The following is an 18,581-nucleotide window of genomic DNA, read 5'->3' on the forward strand; positions in this document are numbered from 1 at the left end:
GAGGCAAGTATTCAAATCAAAAATTCCTGTCGTTAACACAGAGCAAGGCGTTAGCTTAATTTGAGAGCAAGGAAGGAAGATAAGATGCCATGCAAGTCTACCGGGCTTCTCCTCCTGCAGGTCAGGTGTTGTGGAGCATTTTGTAGTCCTGATGATGAAGTAACAGACAAGCAATTTATTTATTGGGTAGTGTACAAAGGCTATCTTTCCTTGCTCACATCTCTAAAAGTGAGGAAAATATTACCTACATTGTAGGATGGATTTCAAGGCTAAGCTGGTAAATATTTGTAAGAGACATAAACTTTGTCAGATAAACTATGCTTTAGAAAGACTAAATGTTATCACTAGGCTGACAGATCTCGAGAGGTGCCAAGTTTCTACAAATCTCACCAGATTTACCTTTTTTTTTTTTCTAGAGGCTCATATTTTCTCTGTAAAAAAAAGATTTGTTTCTAAGCCATCTATATGCTGAATAAATACAAGTTATTTCTCCTTCTCACTTTTAATTCATAATTAGATCTACTCGTAACTATACTGAGATCTTCCTTGTACACTTAGAAATGATAGTGCAGAGTAACGACTGGATACATGAAGCATGTTTTGATAGCCCAGGCTTCCACCCTCCTCCACCAAATGAACAGAGCACCCAGTTGGTATGAAAGTGCAGTGCTGGGACACCTTCTGGGCGCCGGACTGCAGCAGGTGAGAGCTGCTAACACCAGCCTCAGCCCCCCAGGTGTGAGAACCTTTCTTTACCACACACTATCTTCTGGGTTGGCCAAGTCCAAGAAAAGGGAGGACATGCTTTGGCGAAGTCCTGAGGACCAAACCCTGGCCGCCGCTGCACGGCAGACACGTTCCTGGAACTACACGTTAGTGTTCCCGCCGCTGGCTGTGCGCGGGCAGCAGGGCCTGGCCCCGCGTCCCTTCTCCGGCCGAGGGCTGGCTGCCCAAGGAGGAGATGCTGCCATTTCTCCAGCGGCTTCCTCCCCTCTGCCCCACCGTGCTCCCCGACACCCGAGCTCCCCGCCCCGCCCGGCTCACACTGTTTCTCCTCCCACCCCCGGCCCGGCCGCCCCGGGGGTCCCGCAGCTCCCCGAGGGCCTGTTTAGGAGAGACCCCCCCCCCCTCCCCAGTCCCGGCCGCGCCGCCCCGGGGCTGCTCCGGGGGACGAAACGCGGCCGCGCCCCGCCGGGGACGGGCAGGCTCCAGCCACCCGATCCCCGGAGGACGGGGAGGGGGCTCGCCACCCGCGGAGGGGCCCTGCCGCGGCTGCCCCCCGGCCCAGCCCGCCGCGGGCCCTAGCAACAAGCCGCCGGCGCCGGCCTCCCCGGCGCGGCCGGGCGGGGGGCGGGCGCTTCCGGTTCATGTCGGAGCTGGGCTCGGCGCGGAGGAAGCCGGGCGGCCATCTTGGCTCGTCCGGGAGCGGCGGAGGGGCGGGGGGCAGGCAGGCGAGCGTCGGGCGGCCACCCAGCTTCCCCAGCCCGGCCGCGGCCCGCGGGGTGCCGGCCTTCTCGGAGCCTGGGGCGGGCCGGGATGCCAGCGGCGGCCTGGTGAAGCGGGGCCGCGGCGGGGGAAGGAGAGGGGGAGCCCCCTCGGCGGCGGGCCTGCGCTAACCGCCGTGCGGCGGAGAGGGGCCGGCAGAGCAGCCGGGCTGCGCGGCGCCCCGCTGCCGCCTCCTCCTCCTCCCCGCCCGCCCTGCGTTTCCCTCCCCCCTCCCCGCACACCCCGGAGCCGCTCCCTCGCCGCCTCCCTTCCCCCGGCTCCATCCCTCCCCGCTTGATGAGGCGCCCCTCTCCCCGCTGCTGACCCCCGCGGACCCCGGCCTGGCTGTAGGATGAGCCCGGAGGACTCGGAGGGGGCGAGGCCGCTCCGCTCCCTGAGGGGAATCTAGCTCGGGCGTGGGGCGCCGCCGGAGGGTGGGGGGCACCGACGCGACGCCGCCCCCCGCCAGCCACCTCGTCCTTCATGGTGGCTCCCTGCGACCACCATCTCCGAGCAGACGCGCAGCCCGGCCCGGGGGCCCGTGTGTGTGTGTGTGCGCGCCGCCGTCGCGGGCAGCGCGGCCGCCCGAGTGAAGTAAAATGTCCACTCGGACTCCATTGCCCACGGTGAACGAGCGCGACACCGAGAACGTGAGTACCGCCGGCCGCGGGGGGACCGGCCCGCGCCCCCTCCCCCGGCGCCGCCGGCTCTGGGGGTGCCGGTCCGGGGCGCGGCCCGGGGGCACCGGGCCCCGGCCAAGCGGGGGGGGGAAAGGGCATCGCCCTGCGGAGGGCTGTCATCAACCTCTTGCCGCTCGTACTGTGCCCAAATTGCCCATTTATTTTAAATTGTTTTTCAAGGCCCCCACCGCATGGTTCGCCTGTAGCGTTTGCGGACATCCCTCCCCCAAACCCGGTGTCCCCGCTCTGACGCTTTATTGGGGTATCTCCGGCGGCGAGGATCGGGTTGGTTATGTTGGTAACGGGGGAGAGAAGATCCGCGGTGGGGAGGGGGGGTCCTGGTGGGCTGTTGTCTTCTTACGTGCAAACTTATTGCTAAAAGCAGCCGAATAAACCTCCGGTAAACGGATGGGAGTAATTCTGCTTTGGTAGGGGTGGTCTAGGTGACCTAGATAATAGGCCTCTTCCCTGCTTAATTTGCAGGGTTCTCGATGATAATGATGCTGTTAGACTAGTCACCTGTTCAGATGACATTAAAAGGGTTTCTTTATTGGAATTACCTTTCAGATAACACCCTGTTTGTCCTTCTCCCCCCCCCCCCTTTTTTTTTTTCTTTAATAAAGCCAGGGTTTAAGAATTGATGCTTTATTTGCAAGATTGAGTCAAACACTGTATTAACAATTGCACAGGTCGTATGCTAAAGGAAGAAAGGGGGGGGGGGGGAAGTAGTCCTACCACATAAGCAGATAGCCATAAATGAAGCTCAGTAGGAGACTCCCTTTCTGCAGATAGGAACTGTATTTCTTTTTAAGTTAAAACTTGATCCTGGTGTATCCTGTCTAACCGTTTTTCTGCATAGTCCCCAAGCGATAAACAGAAGGGAGTTGTCACTCACTCTAGTATAAAATGAGTCGATCAGTGAACTTTGTATCCAGCTTTCTGTAAAGGCTGTCTGATATTCTTTAGAAGATAGCTCCTCTGTCAAGCTTAGCATCCTTTTTTTTTGCGAGGGCTTCTTATGTTTGGACGGGCATAAAAAGTGGAAACTTTGGTTAAAGATCGGGAAAAACTGTTGGATTGTTCCAGACCATAAGCAGTCCAAGAAAAGTGATGGTAGCCCCATTGTTTAAAACAAGACCAGACAAAGCATTAGAAAACATGCTGCATGGAACAATTACTGCATTACTAGGGATTTAGATTTTATTGACATAATAGGCACTTCTAACTTCTGTGATCTTTATTTGTTTTAGCACTAGATGCAACCTGCAGGCTAAGGGCTGTATTGAGCAAAAAGCCAACTAAGCATATTTGGTTGTAAAATTTCAATGAGCTTCCTGCCTTGTGGAAGAAAATAATTAAAATATTATGCAGCCCTTCCTATGCCATGGGGAGTGTTGAAGTTGTAGCATACTCTACAGAATACTATACAGAGTTTATCTGGGTAATTGTTTTAGTCTATAAGCAAACCTGACTGAGGTTTTCAAGCTCCATGTATATGTGTGGAGGCCACCCAGTAAATTGTTTTAGAAAGTGTTCAGATCAGGTTCTCTAATTAATTCAAACTCTATTATGTATAGCTTAACGGTGGAAAGACTTAGTATGTGCTTGAGGAAATACATTATTCACAAGCTGTGTGTTCTAGCACTTGAAGTTAGATTTTTACATGCCTTCCACTTCGGGCACCTTGTTCTTGCTTCAAAATATTGGTCTAACACTTCTCTTTAGTAATCTTAATGATGTAACAACGTGGATTGTCTTGCTTGCAGATGAATTGCCTTAGGTTTAGATTAAGGCATATTTTTCAACTGCTGTAATCTGGGCTGGTGACCACAGAAATACCTTTAGGTAGTGATATTGACAGGGAGTGATTAAGCCGAATACTTGCCAAATCTATTGAACCAACCTCCTAGTACAATACCCTATTCCTCAAGAAGCTGTCTTTGGTCTTCTGGCCACCAGCTATATAGAAATTCACCGAAATGCATTCTGTTCAGCCTTGCTTAAAACTAAATTTAAATCTGACATTTAGTCTATCTGAATTACCCCTACAGCTCTAAATGCCAGGTCCCTGTTTCAATACCAAATGGGATGGTTTTGATACTTAAGCTACCTGTTCATTCACCCCAAAGCTGGGTGTATTCTGTTGGCAGGTAAATTGAGCCCTTAATTGTCATTCACCTAATAGAAATCCAGTCAGTTAATATTCGTAGAACTCTTTGAAGCTCAGGTGGGAAGAGGCTTAATAGGTGCCAAGGTATTCAGCTAGCCTTTGGGCCATGGTTATGGACCCCCTTAATGCCCTCTCTCTGCTTGGAAGGTTACCACTGCTGACAAAGACTTGGCTGGTGTTGAATCTGGTTAAAGCGTGCTGATCATAGCTTATCCATGCCTATACTTGCAGTTTTGAAAATGAAGTTAGCCTCCAGAATGACGGTGAGCGTAAATTATCATTGTCTGTGCTTGCAGTTAACCACGTTCAGCGGTTGGCAACTCCTGTTGAACAGACAAGGTCTAATTGTCAGTACTTGATTTTTTTTTTTTTTTTTAAGGCAGTGTATACCACTTCTTATTGAGACGTATACTGCTGAAGTGGAAATACTGTCACAGCGATTTTCCCTAAAAGCCACTCACAGCTATCAAGCCTTTAGTGCCTTTGAGATTAAAGAATTTGGCTCCGAGTCACCTGGTTTTGAGAGGAAAGGCATCCCAGATGATCTGTGATCATAGGAACTTCACACTTGGACAGTTGGAAGCTGGCTGTTGGCCTGTGATGAGCTGGCTTCTCACCATGAAGGTGAGAGCAGCTCCTCACTGGCCATGTCTTGTGCAGCAATGGCTGCCAGCTGTTTAGGGGACAAAAGCGAATGAGAGGATCAGATTTTTCTGTCTTCTTCAGAATTATGTCCTGTATGTGGGAGAAAAAGCAAGAGGCAGCAGAGACCTCTTTCATCCAAAACTGGGAGACAAGGTAGACACTGAAGAAGGATCTTTAGGTGACAGAAGAATGAGTGAGCCTCTTTTACTAGTGATGAGGAGGAAGGGAGAGAAGATGGAGGAAGACTGTGGAAGCACAATGGAAAAGAAAGATAGATGGTAGAAAAACAGAAGAGGAGGCACAGAAGAAGGTACATATGGCAGGATGGAGGACAACTAGTGACAAAGAAATAGGAGAAGGAACAAGATTGTGTGGAGTAGGACAAATACTCATTTTTAAAAATTCCCAAAGAGTGGGAAGATGATAGCAAACTGTAGATAGAAACAAGGAAATATGGGTGGTATGGAGGTTAGTAGAATTTTTTTTTAAGGAGTGTGAAATTGAAAAATCTTAGACTAAACGGTTGCATTTGAACCTCTGTGTTCATTGCACAGCTGTGTTTTTTTTGGGAAAAAAGGTAACCATTTTGAATGTGTTGGTACTGCAAGCCAATCCAAATTAAAAATTTAAGTAATTTGAGGAAAAGCGAGACTAAAATATACTCTTATCTCCATGACTGTGCCTAATGTGAAAAATTTGCTATTGAAAAATGCCAGTGTGATGGCAACTGTGCTTGTACAAGCCTATACAAAAGGATTCTGTGCAGTAAAAGTATCTTTTTTTTTTTTTTTAATTTAAAAAGGCTTAGTAAAGGCAGGGTTAGGTTCAAAAATCTACTTTTAAGATACTGTGAAGGTTAGTGCAGTACGTCTTGGTTTATTACCAATTAGCCATGAAATGCATTAGATCATTTGCAGACAAATATGCAAGCTCACATTATTCTATATATTATTTATCAGTCTTCTCCTATTACAGATAGATCTGTAATCGGAATGCTTTCTTCCGTAGCATGAAATCCTGGTGTTGTGGGTTTTGTTTTTTTTTTTATAGAAGGGGCTGAGTAGGGGAGCATGCCTGTAGCCAAGAGTTCTGGTAGATTTTCTTCTACAGGGACCATCTATGTTCTTCCATATTTTTCACCAGTTGTCATAAATGTTCTGGTTTGAGTTAAATTAGGTGAAGGTGACAAAATACCTAGAAATAAAATATGTTTTAGGAATTAATCTGGGATGTGTTTTTTAATTCCAAACTTTCACAGAGCAGGAAAATGCTTTTTGTGCATTTCATACTGCCTGGGATGCCTGATAGGTCCCGTACTGTGTTTGTACTCAAAAAATACCTGATGAGGTTGTGTGACATTGTGAGTCCCTGACTGCTAGTATTTTCACATTTTGAAGTGAGAAGTTTCATTCTTCAGTTCTGCTAAACAGCCTATGCAGTGTTGTTTAATCATTTGGTTTCACTGTCAGCTCGAACTGATAGGAGGCTGCTGGGGGCGTCAGCCTTGGCTGCCTCTTCCCACCTGCGGTTTATGCCAGCACTAATTACTGCGGGGCTGTACGACGAGTCTGGTCAGCTTTCTGAGCTGACTGGAACAAGCCCTTAAGAAAAGTGCGTTTCTTCCCATTGTGTGTGGCTGCAAATACTGACACAGAGGAGAGGATGGGAATGTCCGGTTCAGGTGGGGAAGGCTAGAAATGTTTCTTACTATTTTTGGTTTGATTTAAGCTAGTCATAGCACAGCACCCTAGGGCTAAGATAACGTGCGTTATGCCACAACTACAGAGATATGTAACTGCTGTGGTGCACCTTTCACAAATCGTGGTGTTCTGCTCCAGGAAGCAACCTTCTTTTTGGACTTTGTTACATTATTTCAGTAACTCAGAAAAACTAAGCTACAGGACCTTGTTCCAGAAGTTGTTAAAAAGTCAGACTTAATATATTTTATTAGCACTACTGAACATGACTTAAATTGTTGCCTTAAGAAGTAGCAATCGGAAAAACAGAGCACAAGTAGAGAAATTACTGAAAGAAAATAAACAAGGAAATACGGAATTTAGTACACTAAACTTTGTAGATGTCTTCCTAGTCTTTCTTACCCACTCACCTAATATCCTAACCTGCTTGATTATCCATTTTAATTCTAGTCAAAAGACATATTTGTGTTGATGTGAGCAGACGATTCCTGTTGACTACATGTCTCAGGTGACTCAAGTCAAAAGAATTCTAAGAGTGGAGGCATTTGTCTCTCCACATCTCCATTTCATATAAGTAGCATGTGTCTGCAACTTCCTCTTCTCAAGTGAAGTTAATGCTGCCTCATGGATGTCAGCCAGATCAAAAATGGAGGTCGCTTTTTTTATTCAGGCTCATGGCATATCAAGGTTGGCTCTGCTTAGTGTGGAGATCATTTGACACTAAAAATCTTTAGAACACATGATGAATAGATGCTCATTACTCATAAAGCATAAACCTGAAAGGTACTGAGTACACCTGTGATAACACTCCAGTCAGTCTCCTAGATGAAACCCTTAGGTTAAGAAGAATTCTTGGCCTGTAAAGCTGCAACTTGTTGAGCTCTGTGTGTGTATATATACATATAAACAAAAATTAACTTTCAAATAAAATTTGTTCCTGCAGGGTTAAAGTCTAAACAAAGTTTTCTATCTGCAAGCTCAATGTGGTCTTTGAAAATCAACCGTGAGGGGTTTTTTTTGTTTAGCATGTAATTACTGACAGTGATGATTCTGGAAACAACTTAGTTGGCAGTATTGTTGATGAAGAATAGAATATGGTTGGCTCTTCAGCTATTATACCCCAGGCTGATGTCAATAAATATCCATTTTAATCAGCAGTAAAGAAACTTTGGCTGGAAAGATATGATGAATGTCAGATCTTGATAATGTGAAGCAACAAAAGAGCTTTTAAAAAGCTTTTCTAACCGGCACCAGACTTATCTTTTTGATTATATAAGCAGGATTTCTTCACTGTTGTGTTGTTCGGTGCTAATCATGGAATTACAGATTCACTCTCTTTCATATGCTGTATAGAGTATGAACCAAATGATGTCAAATACATCGGCAGAGGCTGTAGTGTTTGTACATGGAAAGGACTCCTGAGCCAGACCCTGTATGTCTGTGAAGAGGAGCATCCTTCCTTGCTGAAGGCTGTTGGTGCTTTGCTGTCGGCGCTCTCCTGCCCTGGTCTTCAGGGCAGTGGTGCGGTTGTCACTAGCTCTTCCCACTGCTAGTCTGTGGCCAGAATTGTGAGTGTGCAAAGTGTTACTTCGGGTAGTAATGCTCCCTCTGCCAAGTGAGTCTCTTGTGTGCCAGTCCATATAGTCTGCTTCCATTAGGCTGCCCACTCTAGAGAGGTGCGCTGCTGTGCTTGAGCTGTAGCTGCCTTGTCCTGACTGTTACTTCTGGTTTTTTCCTTTATTTCTCCTTCCCTGCTGAGTTTAGGGAGAAATAGGAATGTGTGTTTAGAGGTATAGCCTGTGTGTGATAAAAACTCTATTTACTCTACAGGTTCTCCCTTTAAACTGATTGTTTGACAAATATGACCTGATTAAACTAACCACTCATTTTCATGAAGTGTCACACTGGTTAAATGAATGAGTACTACAGTAGGCTGTGAATTGCACAGTGAATTCTTCACCTTTTGACAACGGAAGCATCCAAATTACTGTTTTCTCTCCTTTACCAGCTATAATGTATTTCTAGAGGGTCTGTTTGTCTCCCTTGCTGAATTCTGACCCTCTCAGTTGTTCCACTCGGTCACAGCATTCATAATGGTAGGGCTGTAACGCACTTCAGTGAATAAATCTGCCTTCATGGATTGGTAACTTTAACACCACATTGGATAGCATTTTCTTTTGTAGGACATCATTTAACATTTCATGAGATAGAAGCCATGACTGTTCACCCTTAAGATTGATTATGTAGCGAGCTAGTCTAAAAACTGCCTTTTAATTATATGTACTGGAACCAAAGAATTGGCTATGCAAACATCAGCATAGGCATACTGAGTGTGACAAAATAGACTTTGCTCAGTGTCCTGATTTGTGCCCTGGTCAGTGGTAGGAGGGAAGTAAAATCAGGACAAATACAGTATGTCTTCACCTGATGTCTTCCTATTCTATAATATAGGAAAATAATGTGATATTTTATAATATACAATGACTTAGGGATTCCCAGAGCGGTAACTAGTATATAGACAATTGTGGTTGAGTGTTTGCTGTGACACCTCTTGGTGGTTGCCAGAAATGTAAGTCTGTGTTTTGACTTTCCAGTAGAATTCCTTCGTCAGCAGTTGCAGGATGCCCTGCTGTGCTGTTTCACGGATGTATCTGTGCAGTAAGATGCTACCTCTGTGAATGCCCCTAGGCTAACCTTTTTTCTCTGACACTGAGTAGTACTCAGCACTCTGCATGTTCTTAAAGATGTTAATGATAAATGGGAAATAAAATACAACACACTGTTAGGAAGAGCTGCAGTAAAATTTGCCTTTGCATGTTTCATTTAAAATATTTTTGTGTTTTTAAAAAAAACATGACATGTTTCCTGATAAGCTTTTCTATAAGAGTGCTGGTGGGGAGTGCACACCCAGAAATTACAGTGTATTTTTATGTTGTGTACCCAAGTTAGGGTAATGAATCAACTTACTGTGTCAAATGTTCATCGTGTCCTGGAATGCTTAGATTATTAACATTGTAAGGTGTAGGCTTTAAGTTTTTTCTCAGTATAATTAAAAATGCTGGATCGAGCGAGGCGATCATGATTGTTACTGGTCTGACAGCTTCCCAAGAAACTCTATAACATCACTTCATAGTATTTCATACAAAGATGAGGTAACAGCTAAGGTAATAAACATTCCTAGAGACTTTTGTAAGATTACATTTTATTAGTTCATTCCGCTGATAAGAAGTTAGCTTTCACTATTGTATAAAATAAATGCTTTAAAAAAATGTTGATAACGTTTGTCCTCCTTGTTTTAGAAAAGAAAGCTTCCTACTTACTGTAAATAAACATGGATTTTTGCGGGTCTTGGGCATTCTAATTTCTTAATGTTTTTCAGCTTTTCCAATGGATATCAGATTCTGTCTCTTGCAGGTTCTTTTGAGCTGTTGGCACCTTCTTAAGCAGTATAACAACTTTGATACTAGTTATCCTCTGCCGTGTGTGTTTCTAATGCTCTGAATGTTAAGATATCTCTAGTCATACAGATACTGGATAAAGCTAACATCTACCAAAAATATTTCAGTTATTGGCACCTTCATACTTCATTTGCTTTTTACTTTCTTTTCTTTTTCTTTCTCTTCATGCTAATCATTATCTGGCTATGAAAGGATGTCGGCTCATCATTGGGGGAAGGCTTTTGCGAAAAGGTGGGTTTTGTGTTGTATTCTAAATATAGTTGGTCTTAGGCTCAGTCCCTCACTCACAGTAAGGTTTTTCACAAATGGAGATGTTTTACTCCATTTCCTTCTGGGTTGATTAATACCAGGGTGGGGCTGGGGGGGAGGAGGAGAAAGGTTTATAGGAGAGGTTGTCTTGTTGGCTTGAAAATTGATAGTTTTGTAGGGAACCGTCCTACTATGTGGAAAAAAACCCTCTGTTTAAAGTATTTAAAAGATTTTGAAATGGAATCTGATGCATGTCAAGATACGGAAGAAAGTGCTTTCTTGTCATAAGTGAATTTCAGGAGATTTTTCTTTTTTAAAAGAGATGGTGACTCTGGCTAGCCTGAAGCCACACAAAGTACCCAGTCCCCTTGCTTCTATTCCCCATCTGCAGTATAATGGTCTGTCTTTGCATGAAGACAGGTGTTTTGGGAATCCCTCAGCCATGGTGAGTGTCATGAACGAGTGTTACCCTTACACAGAATGCATGTCCAGGAGATAGAGCTCACCCACCGCAATGTATGGAGACTTACTACAAATAAACACATGCTTGTTTTCAATCTTATGTTTTTAAAACAACCACCCTTTCTTATTGAAGCCATATGAATGTGGACCTGGGAAAGAAGCCTGAAATTGAACAGTATCTTTGGGGGTCAGGGGGTGACAGAGGCAAAACCCAAGGAGGTGAGGGCCTGCCTGGGAAAAAGACAGATGACCTGCATCTCAGTTTAGAGAGCAGAGGATACTGTTACTATTTCTCCAGGCTGAGGTTGGAGCTCTTAATCTGTTTGCTGAGGAAGCTACCCTGGAAAGTAGCTGAGTACAGCCAAATGCTATACCAGCCAATGTGTGACCTGAACTTTTCCTGGACCATCTATATTTTTGCTTTTTGCCTACACCATTTAGCTTCCCATCTACCTATCATGGCTTCTTGAAAATGGTTTGGGTGGGAGAAAGACTTTTGCTCAGTTTTGAGTTTATGCCTTTTAGTACTGTATGCTACCAAGCCCTCCTCTTTCTTCATTTCCATCAACAAAAGAAAATCCATGTTGAAAATGGGAAGCTGTTTACTGCAGTTTTTAGAAAGCTTGTGTTCTTTTCAATATAATAATCTTGTATTTGACAGAGGAAAGACTTGTTAATAGATTTACTTATGCAAAGTGAAATGAAGTCCAAATTAGATACGGTTGTAAATGGACAGATTTCTACAGAGTGAAACACGGCTGTGAGCAAGTCAGTTGGAGAGAACTGAACTGCTTAGGAACACACAGCTTGATATTCAGAAACCACAGCTGAAAAAGGTCATATTCTTGAAAAGAAATAATCTGGGTTAGGGTGGAAATGCAAACCTCCATACAGGGAGATTGTGTTAAATTTATCAACGCTATTCCAAATAAGTTCACAGCTGTTAATTCCTCCCCTTAAGTGTAAAGCTAGAAAGCATGAAAAAAATGATAGAACACAAGAAGTCATTCTTCAACAGAGGACAGTGAAGCTCTCAAGATATAATAACTAGGGTGGTTTACTGTGTGAAATAGATTTTGTTAGTATAACAGAATCTTTCTTTTACCTAATATTGTTTATATAATATGAGTATGATGAGTTCTGAATAACCTGTACACATTTCAACTGCTGCATATGCTAGCTCAGGTCTAACACAGTTTGTTGGTTCAAGCACGAGACAGCACAGATGCAGATACTCTGTTTTCAGTCAGCTGTGTCGTTCAGAAGCAACCTACTTGTTAAATCTATCTGCTGGAGAGCCTAAGCTAATAAGCCCTGCTTGGAGGCAGGCTTGCTCTTGCTGAAGCTAGTTTGTGTGCCTGTGCCGCATGCCCATGTGTGAAAGGGCGACAGTCTAAATAGTTCTGATACACTTCTTTTTCTGAGGTAGGTTATCATCTTGGTGTAGTGCAGTGTAAGCAGTACAGCAGTATTCCTGGGATGCTGTACTTGAACTAAAAGCCTTCCTCTAATATATCTAAGAAATACCTTCATGGGCCTGTACAGAACATCCCGGTCCCTGATTGCTGGGGGTAGCACTGTGGGGGAGGATGTTAGCATCTAGCATCAGCAGTTGCTGTTTTTTTCGAGCTGGTCTGAATAATTTGACACTAGAAGGTAGCAAAGGAGCTGACAGAGAAGTTCTCTGCATTGTGTGCTGCAAGGTTTGTTAGAAGTCAAAGTTTAGGGAAGTATAGAGGATTGGCATTGCTGTGCCAGTAGATAGAGGTGTAACTAAGATGGCCTAAACAACCAGCACCGTCCTGGCGTTGAGGGCATGCAAAATAGTGAAATTGTTGGTAGAGGATTTAGTTGGCTTTACTAGTTCCTTCAGCTGGGCAACTGCTCTTGTCCTTCCTCGAGAATTACTGATTGATAAACAGTTACGCAGTTGTTATAGGTCTCAAGATACTATTGAGAACAATGAATTGTTATCAAGCATTGAATTTTTACTGGATCTTGTTACGGGTGTGCTTCTTGTTCCTGTGCCAGTTATTAGTGGTTTGGAAGAAATGTGTACTACTGCTCTTGAAAACTGGGATAAAGATTGCTCGCATATTAAATAGGGCAGGGTGGGCCAGTCACTGGGAACACGTAATAACCTGCACGTAAGGAAGCTCTGCATTTCACTTCAGCCAAATGTGAGATCATGCACGTAAGGAATGAGGAATGAAGGTCATTTTGTGTGCTAAGGAGGTGGGAAGTAATAATTGTTAAAAAAAGTTAGGGTCAGTGTTAGGTGGTCAGATACAGATGCTCTTCTGCCAAGGCGGCTAGTTCTGTCTGTGTAAAAATCAGTAGAGTGTTGAACAGAAGATGCAGTCACTGTGTTTAGTCCTACTACATCTACTGTTGGTATGGCATGTCCAGTTCCAGCATGAGCCCCACAAAAAGATGTTGGAAAAATAGGAGAGGATTCTGAAAAGAACTACAGGAAATGTTCCATTGTCTTTAATCATTCTTAAACAGCCTGTTTAGGGAGATATGTATATAGATAAAAACCTAAAGTGAAGGGGTAATGTGGTCATAGTAATTAAGTACCTATATGGGAAGCACAAATCTGGTGACAATGCAGTAGCCAGGCAGTAAGGAGAAGCTAAAGCCAGTTCTATACTAAAACATTATATACACCACAGTGTGTGGTTTGTTGTTTTTTTTTTAAATAGTAACTATTGAAAAATTTTCCAAGAGTAGTTGTAGCCTTCTATCAGTAGTATTTCTTAAATGAAATGAATATGTTTTTTAAAACAATTTGATCACAGCTGTTGCACTCAAATTAACAAACCAAGGAACTTAAGATGCCAGAGTATATGGTCACAAGGTTACATCAGGTTATTAAATAGTGTGAAACTTGCCAAGTGTCGTGCAAGCATGGATTTGTTCATTTGTGCCTGTACCATGGTTATTAGCTCTTGGATTATGATCTCACATCCTTATGCCACAGTGATTTTCATATTGAGTGTTGCTGTATGCCAGAGTTTTGGTTGTCCCCTCTGGGTTTCAGCAAGAGTAGTAGTAGCAGTAGAAGAGTGAGATCTGGGATTTCTGGGATGACTGAATTTAGCGATTTCTGTGTAGCCAGACATTTGCTCCACATTTGCAGACTACTGAGCATTTCTAATACTTTAATGAGTGAAGTTGATGTGTAGATCTCAACCATGAGTTGAGAACTAAGGGACATGAGGGGACCTGCTCTTTCATAAACAGGCTGTCAGGAAATGAAAAAAATACTTTACTGTTATCTTAACCATCTGATCCAATGAATAAAGACTGTTATAGGCATTATATATACCCCTTCATTTTTACAACTAATAGCTGCTTAAGGAAACTAAGTGGAAGGAACTTAATAGATTGCAGACGTATCTCAGATCTCTACAACTGGTGCTCAGCCTAATTATATCTGAGGGTTCTCTACATTTGGTAAGATTTCTTCCCTTGTTCTCCAGGCTGTCTTGGGTGTTTTCAGGCATGAAGTTTTGTAGGAACAGGAGTCTAGTACAAGAGAAAAAAAGAAAACCTTTTAATATTTCATCAGTAGTATTAAACTGTTCAGTAAAGGTGAAAATTTTACGGTGTGTACTTTTGGAAAAGCTTTGTTCATGTCTCCTTTCCAAAGGCTTTCCTGCTCTAGTTAGGTACAGTAATGCAAATGGGAAATAATATCAAACACCTCCGTGTTCCATAACTGATTTGTCAGTCCACATAAGTTACTTAAAAATGTTTAAGTATTGTTGCAGTTCAGGTGATGTTCCACTTGGCCTTAACAGGTGATGAAATGGATATTGTGTTATGAAATGGGAACCTCTTTATTGTTGCCATCAGAACAAAGTTCAGCATGAACCTGAAGTCTGAGTTGGATCCTTTGAAGATTTTTTCAAAGGTGTTGCTGATGTTTTTGAATGTTACATGCTTCTTGTCATTGATGTGTTTTTATTTCTCAGCCTTATCTGTATATGTTTTATTGCAGCACACGTCCCATGGAGACGGACGGCAGGAAGTTTCCTCTCGAACTGGGCGCTCTGGAGCTCGCTGCAGGAACTCTATAGCTTCCTGCGCAGATGAGCAGCCACATATTGGAAATTACAGACTCCTTAAAACGATTGGAAAGGGGAATTTTGCAAAAGTAAAACTGGCAAGGCACATCCTAACTGGCAGAGAGGTAAAGTGGTATGGGTGTAAACAGCAGTGAATTGCAGTAGGTGTGAAGGTTTTCTTACAAGAGCATCATCTAAGTCTGTGAACATTTAGCACATTTTACTAGAGAGATTGCCGCTGATGTAGAAAAAAATAAAGAACTATTTTTTTAGTAATGATTACAAAACAATTTATCTTGAAAATGTGTCTTTGATTTGTATTTGTGACAAGTCCCCATCCAACTGAATTGTGTTCAAGTTACTAGAATTCTCTGCTAAATCCTTCATTCCTGATAGCAGTTAAAGAAGTTTGCTGGAAAGACTGTCCCTTGGTGTCTCTATACAGGACAATGCAGGGCTGTCTTGGAGAGGAAGTCAGGAATGAGAATTAATATCTTCTTGATTACGGTCTGAGCAGCACAAGCGCAGTATTTTCTTGCCAAAGCAATGCATTTCATAGGAGTTCTGCTAGTGTCTGCAGTGCTGGGCAGCCTTGGGAAGACACTCCAGTTTGTTCGGAGCCGGTTTGTGTGTCTTGCTCTGTGTTGTGTGATATAGACAAGCTTTCTCTTGTTAATCTTCGTAGTGTCTTACTCGGCTCCATAATTAGTTTCTGCATGCCATTGCAATGTAATTAATAACTTGTACTTAATGATGGTTTGATTTGGTGACCTGTAGTACTGTTTGCTTGCTACGAGAAGGTATTTCTTTGTGCTGTTTTATTAATAGCAACTTTACGTATTGAAAGGGGGAGAAGCACCTCATTGACCTTTCTTGCCAAACCTGTCCAATGAAGTAAATGTTTGCTGATACCAGCAAGGACTTAAAGAAAGTGATGTGGCTGACTGCAGCGCTTTAAGGGAATTTCTTTTTTCTGAGCTAATAAAGAGTTCAGTAGCACTGGGAGGAACAGAGGGGACATCATTTTGCAAACGTTGTTGGAAGGGATTTTTTTTAAGCCAACAGTTCCGGTGATCAACAGTTGTCTTCTGTTGTTAAAGTTAGTGCCAGTTTATAGACAGAGTTTTTGGTTAATTGCTTTCCACTTAAGTTCCCTCCTCCTTTTACTGATACTTAACACAGGAAATGCAAGTACTTGGTTAGTATTTCTTTGCCTTTATTAGAGGTATAGGAGTTGGAGGTAGGTATTGTGTGTCATGCAATGTTTTGCCAGAATTGAACTATGTTTTCTTCTACTTGCTTGTAACTGTGTGTTGACCTCTGGTTCATTACTTTTGTTTCAAATTTCAACAAAGTGATAGTGTAAAATCTTCGGCCAAATTTGGAAAGATTTAATTACTAAGTTTCTTTAACTCTCATGAAATAGACATCATTCAATCAAGAGCTTAAATATTTTCCAGGCCGTGGCCATTGGTCCTGGTTACTTAGAATGAGTGGCATTCCTTTGAAGGGAACAATTAAGCTAGTTTTATAGGAATATCTTGAAGGTATTTTAAACTTTTTCTTAAATTGTGAGATGAGTAAAAGTTTCTCGATAGGTGAACTGTACAGCATGGTTAATAATTAAATACTTTAGATTTGTATGACTAGGATTGTTCACAGTATTCTGGGTAACAGTTTCCCCAGTGTCATTAATTTACCCTTGCCCTTACAGAAGTATTTAACTGATCAATCTTTAGATTGTGCTAACCTTTTTCATGGCTGTCACAATGATGTTTTTTGGTTATGATCAGCAACAGCACCTTGTACTTTGTTGAATCTTGCTTTCTTTGCTAACTCATCTCCAAGGTTGATTATATCAGTTTTCCATTTTATTTGTGCCTCTTAACTCCTTCAGCAGACTTAATCATTATGGTTTGACTTCCCGTGCCAAGGCCACCCATACAGATATTAAACAAGATTGGTCCCAGGTCCTGTCCTTGAAAAACTCTTACTCGTTCATTCCCAACCTGATACCTCTTTAGCCATTTTTTTTAAATTAAAAAAGCTCTGCAGACATTTCAGCTTATCTAGTTCAGTAATTTCCCTGCATCCTCCTAGGTGAGGCTTTGTAATAGTCCAGATAGTCATATCTTGTGTGTTTCCATAGGGCACAATTAACTGTAGGAAAATATGTTGTGTTTAACCCTTCTGTCTGTTTCCTTATTTTTTCCACACAAGTTTCAAGCTCAAGAATTTTGTGGTAAATGGCTCTACTATGAAAAAAAAATAGTCTGATAGTTTCTAAACTTGTGCTGCCATTTTGTTCTTAATAGATGTTAGAGATCTGTGCTACAAGAATGCTTCTTCTGTTTCTTTAAACCTGCAACTCTTAAGAATTCCAGGATAATGTTCTCAGTCTGGCCTTAGCCAGATGACACTCATCTTCCTGAATTTGTGATTTCCTGTTTTACACACTCATTCCTGCTGGCTGTCCTGCCTTTGTTCCTATTCTTTTTTCCATCTTTTGTACCAAAACCTAAAATAAAATGCTCAGTTTTGGGAGTCATGCATAAATGAGATTTTATCTCTGTTGTACCCTTGCTGTATTTGAACCCTACTTATCTTTTACTTGTTATCTGTGTGGCTATTCTTAATGTTCTTTTAAGTGTCTGGTTCGAGTTCACTTTATGGCAATTCTTTCTTTATATTTCTGTGATGATTAGCTTCTAAATGGTGCTGCAGATCAGCAATTTTCTGTCACTTTTTGAGAGGATGGTATGTTTGTTCAAGCATTCTTCTAGGGTAATTGCTCATCTCCTTACATCTGGAGTCCTTCCCTATGAATTTTCCTGTTGCTTGATATACAGCTTTCATGTTTCCAACTGGAGTAAGTTCCAGGACTCTTTCGTTTCCATCTTTAGTGTGTCTGCAGGATTATGAGAGCCCAGCCTCAAATTACAGAAAGGGAGAAATGTTTAGCCCTTTGGGGGGTGATCAGAACATCAGCTTAACTTGAGGGGGTTGAATTGTCCTGCCAAGGAGTGTGTGGCCTTCTGCTCACTGCAGAGGTATGGAGGGAGGATTAGCTTCACTGCAATCGAGCTGATGTTTGGAAACATGCTCCTTTGAGATACTCTGTCTAGGAGAGTATTACTTGTAGTCTGTCTGCCCTTTCAAAAAAAAGGAATCTTCATTGTAAGTCTACTTTTGTTAATTCATTGGCTTTAAGCTGTGTTTTTTCTGTTGTAATTTATCAAAGGATATTTCCTCTGAGTTTTCTATACTTGCCAAAATTAATCTAAAAGATAAAACTACCTTGTGCTGTTACTGAGGTGGTTAGAATCACAACAAAAATATATGGATCCTTCTGCTCGCTAAAGGCATGTGTTCAATTAATAGTCAGAAAGTTGAAGTTTCCTAGTGAGACAGGATTCTTTCAGGATCCAAGTCTGACTCCAAGGAATCTATTGTCATCTTTTTTCTGTTCTTCCCTTGGAAAAAGTGAAATTTAAGAGGGAGAACACATTCTGAGTGGTAGCAGGTTGGCCAATTTGCTTAGTGTCTCAACTTCTAATTGCTTTAACTCCCTCATTCAAGTCTTGTAGGAGGAATGTTTTAAGTCATGTTATTGTGAATGGTGAAAGCGAAGTTAATTTTAATTCTACTAATGATCTCACACA

General features: G+C 42.5%; 1 protein-coding gene across 25 annotated transcripts in view; it reads left to right on the plus strand.

Annotated features, from left to right (window-relative positions):
- Positions 1-1,398: 1,398 nt before the first annotated feature.
- The window catches only part of MARK3 (microtubule affinity regulating kinase 3), a 63,992-nt gene continuing 46,809 nt past the window's right edge, over positions 1,399-18,581 (plus strand). For 14 of the 25 annotated variants that reach the window (XM_074908712.1, XM_074908715.1, XM_074908713.1 and 11 more), the window contains exons 1-3: positions 1,399-2,135; positions 10,328-10,366; positions 14,853-15,044. In XM_074908712.1, the coding sequence (XP_074764813.1) occupies positions 2,085-2,135; positions 10,328-10,366; positions 14,853-15,044 (282 nt within the window). In that variant the 5' untranslated portion in view covers positions 1,399-2,084. Of the gene's footprint in view, positions 2,136-10,327; positions 10,367-14,852; positions 15,045-18,581 lie in introns of those variants that run through there. The other 11 variants (XM_074908734.1, XM_074908736.1, XM_074908714.1 and 8 more) reach the window with 2 other exon arrangements.

The sequence above is a fragment of the Athene noctua genome, chromosome 6 (genome assembly GCF_965140245.1).
Source record: "Athene noctua chromosome 6, bAthNoc1.hap1.1, whole genome shotgun sequence".
In the NCBI taxonomy this organism is placed as follows: Eukaryota; Metazoa; Chordata; class Aves; order Strigiformes; family Strigidae; genus Athene; species Athene noctua.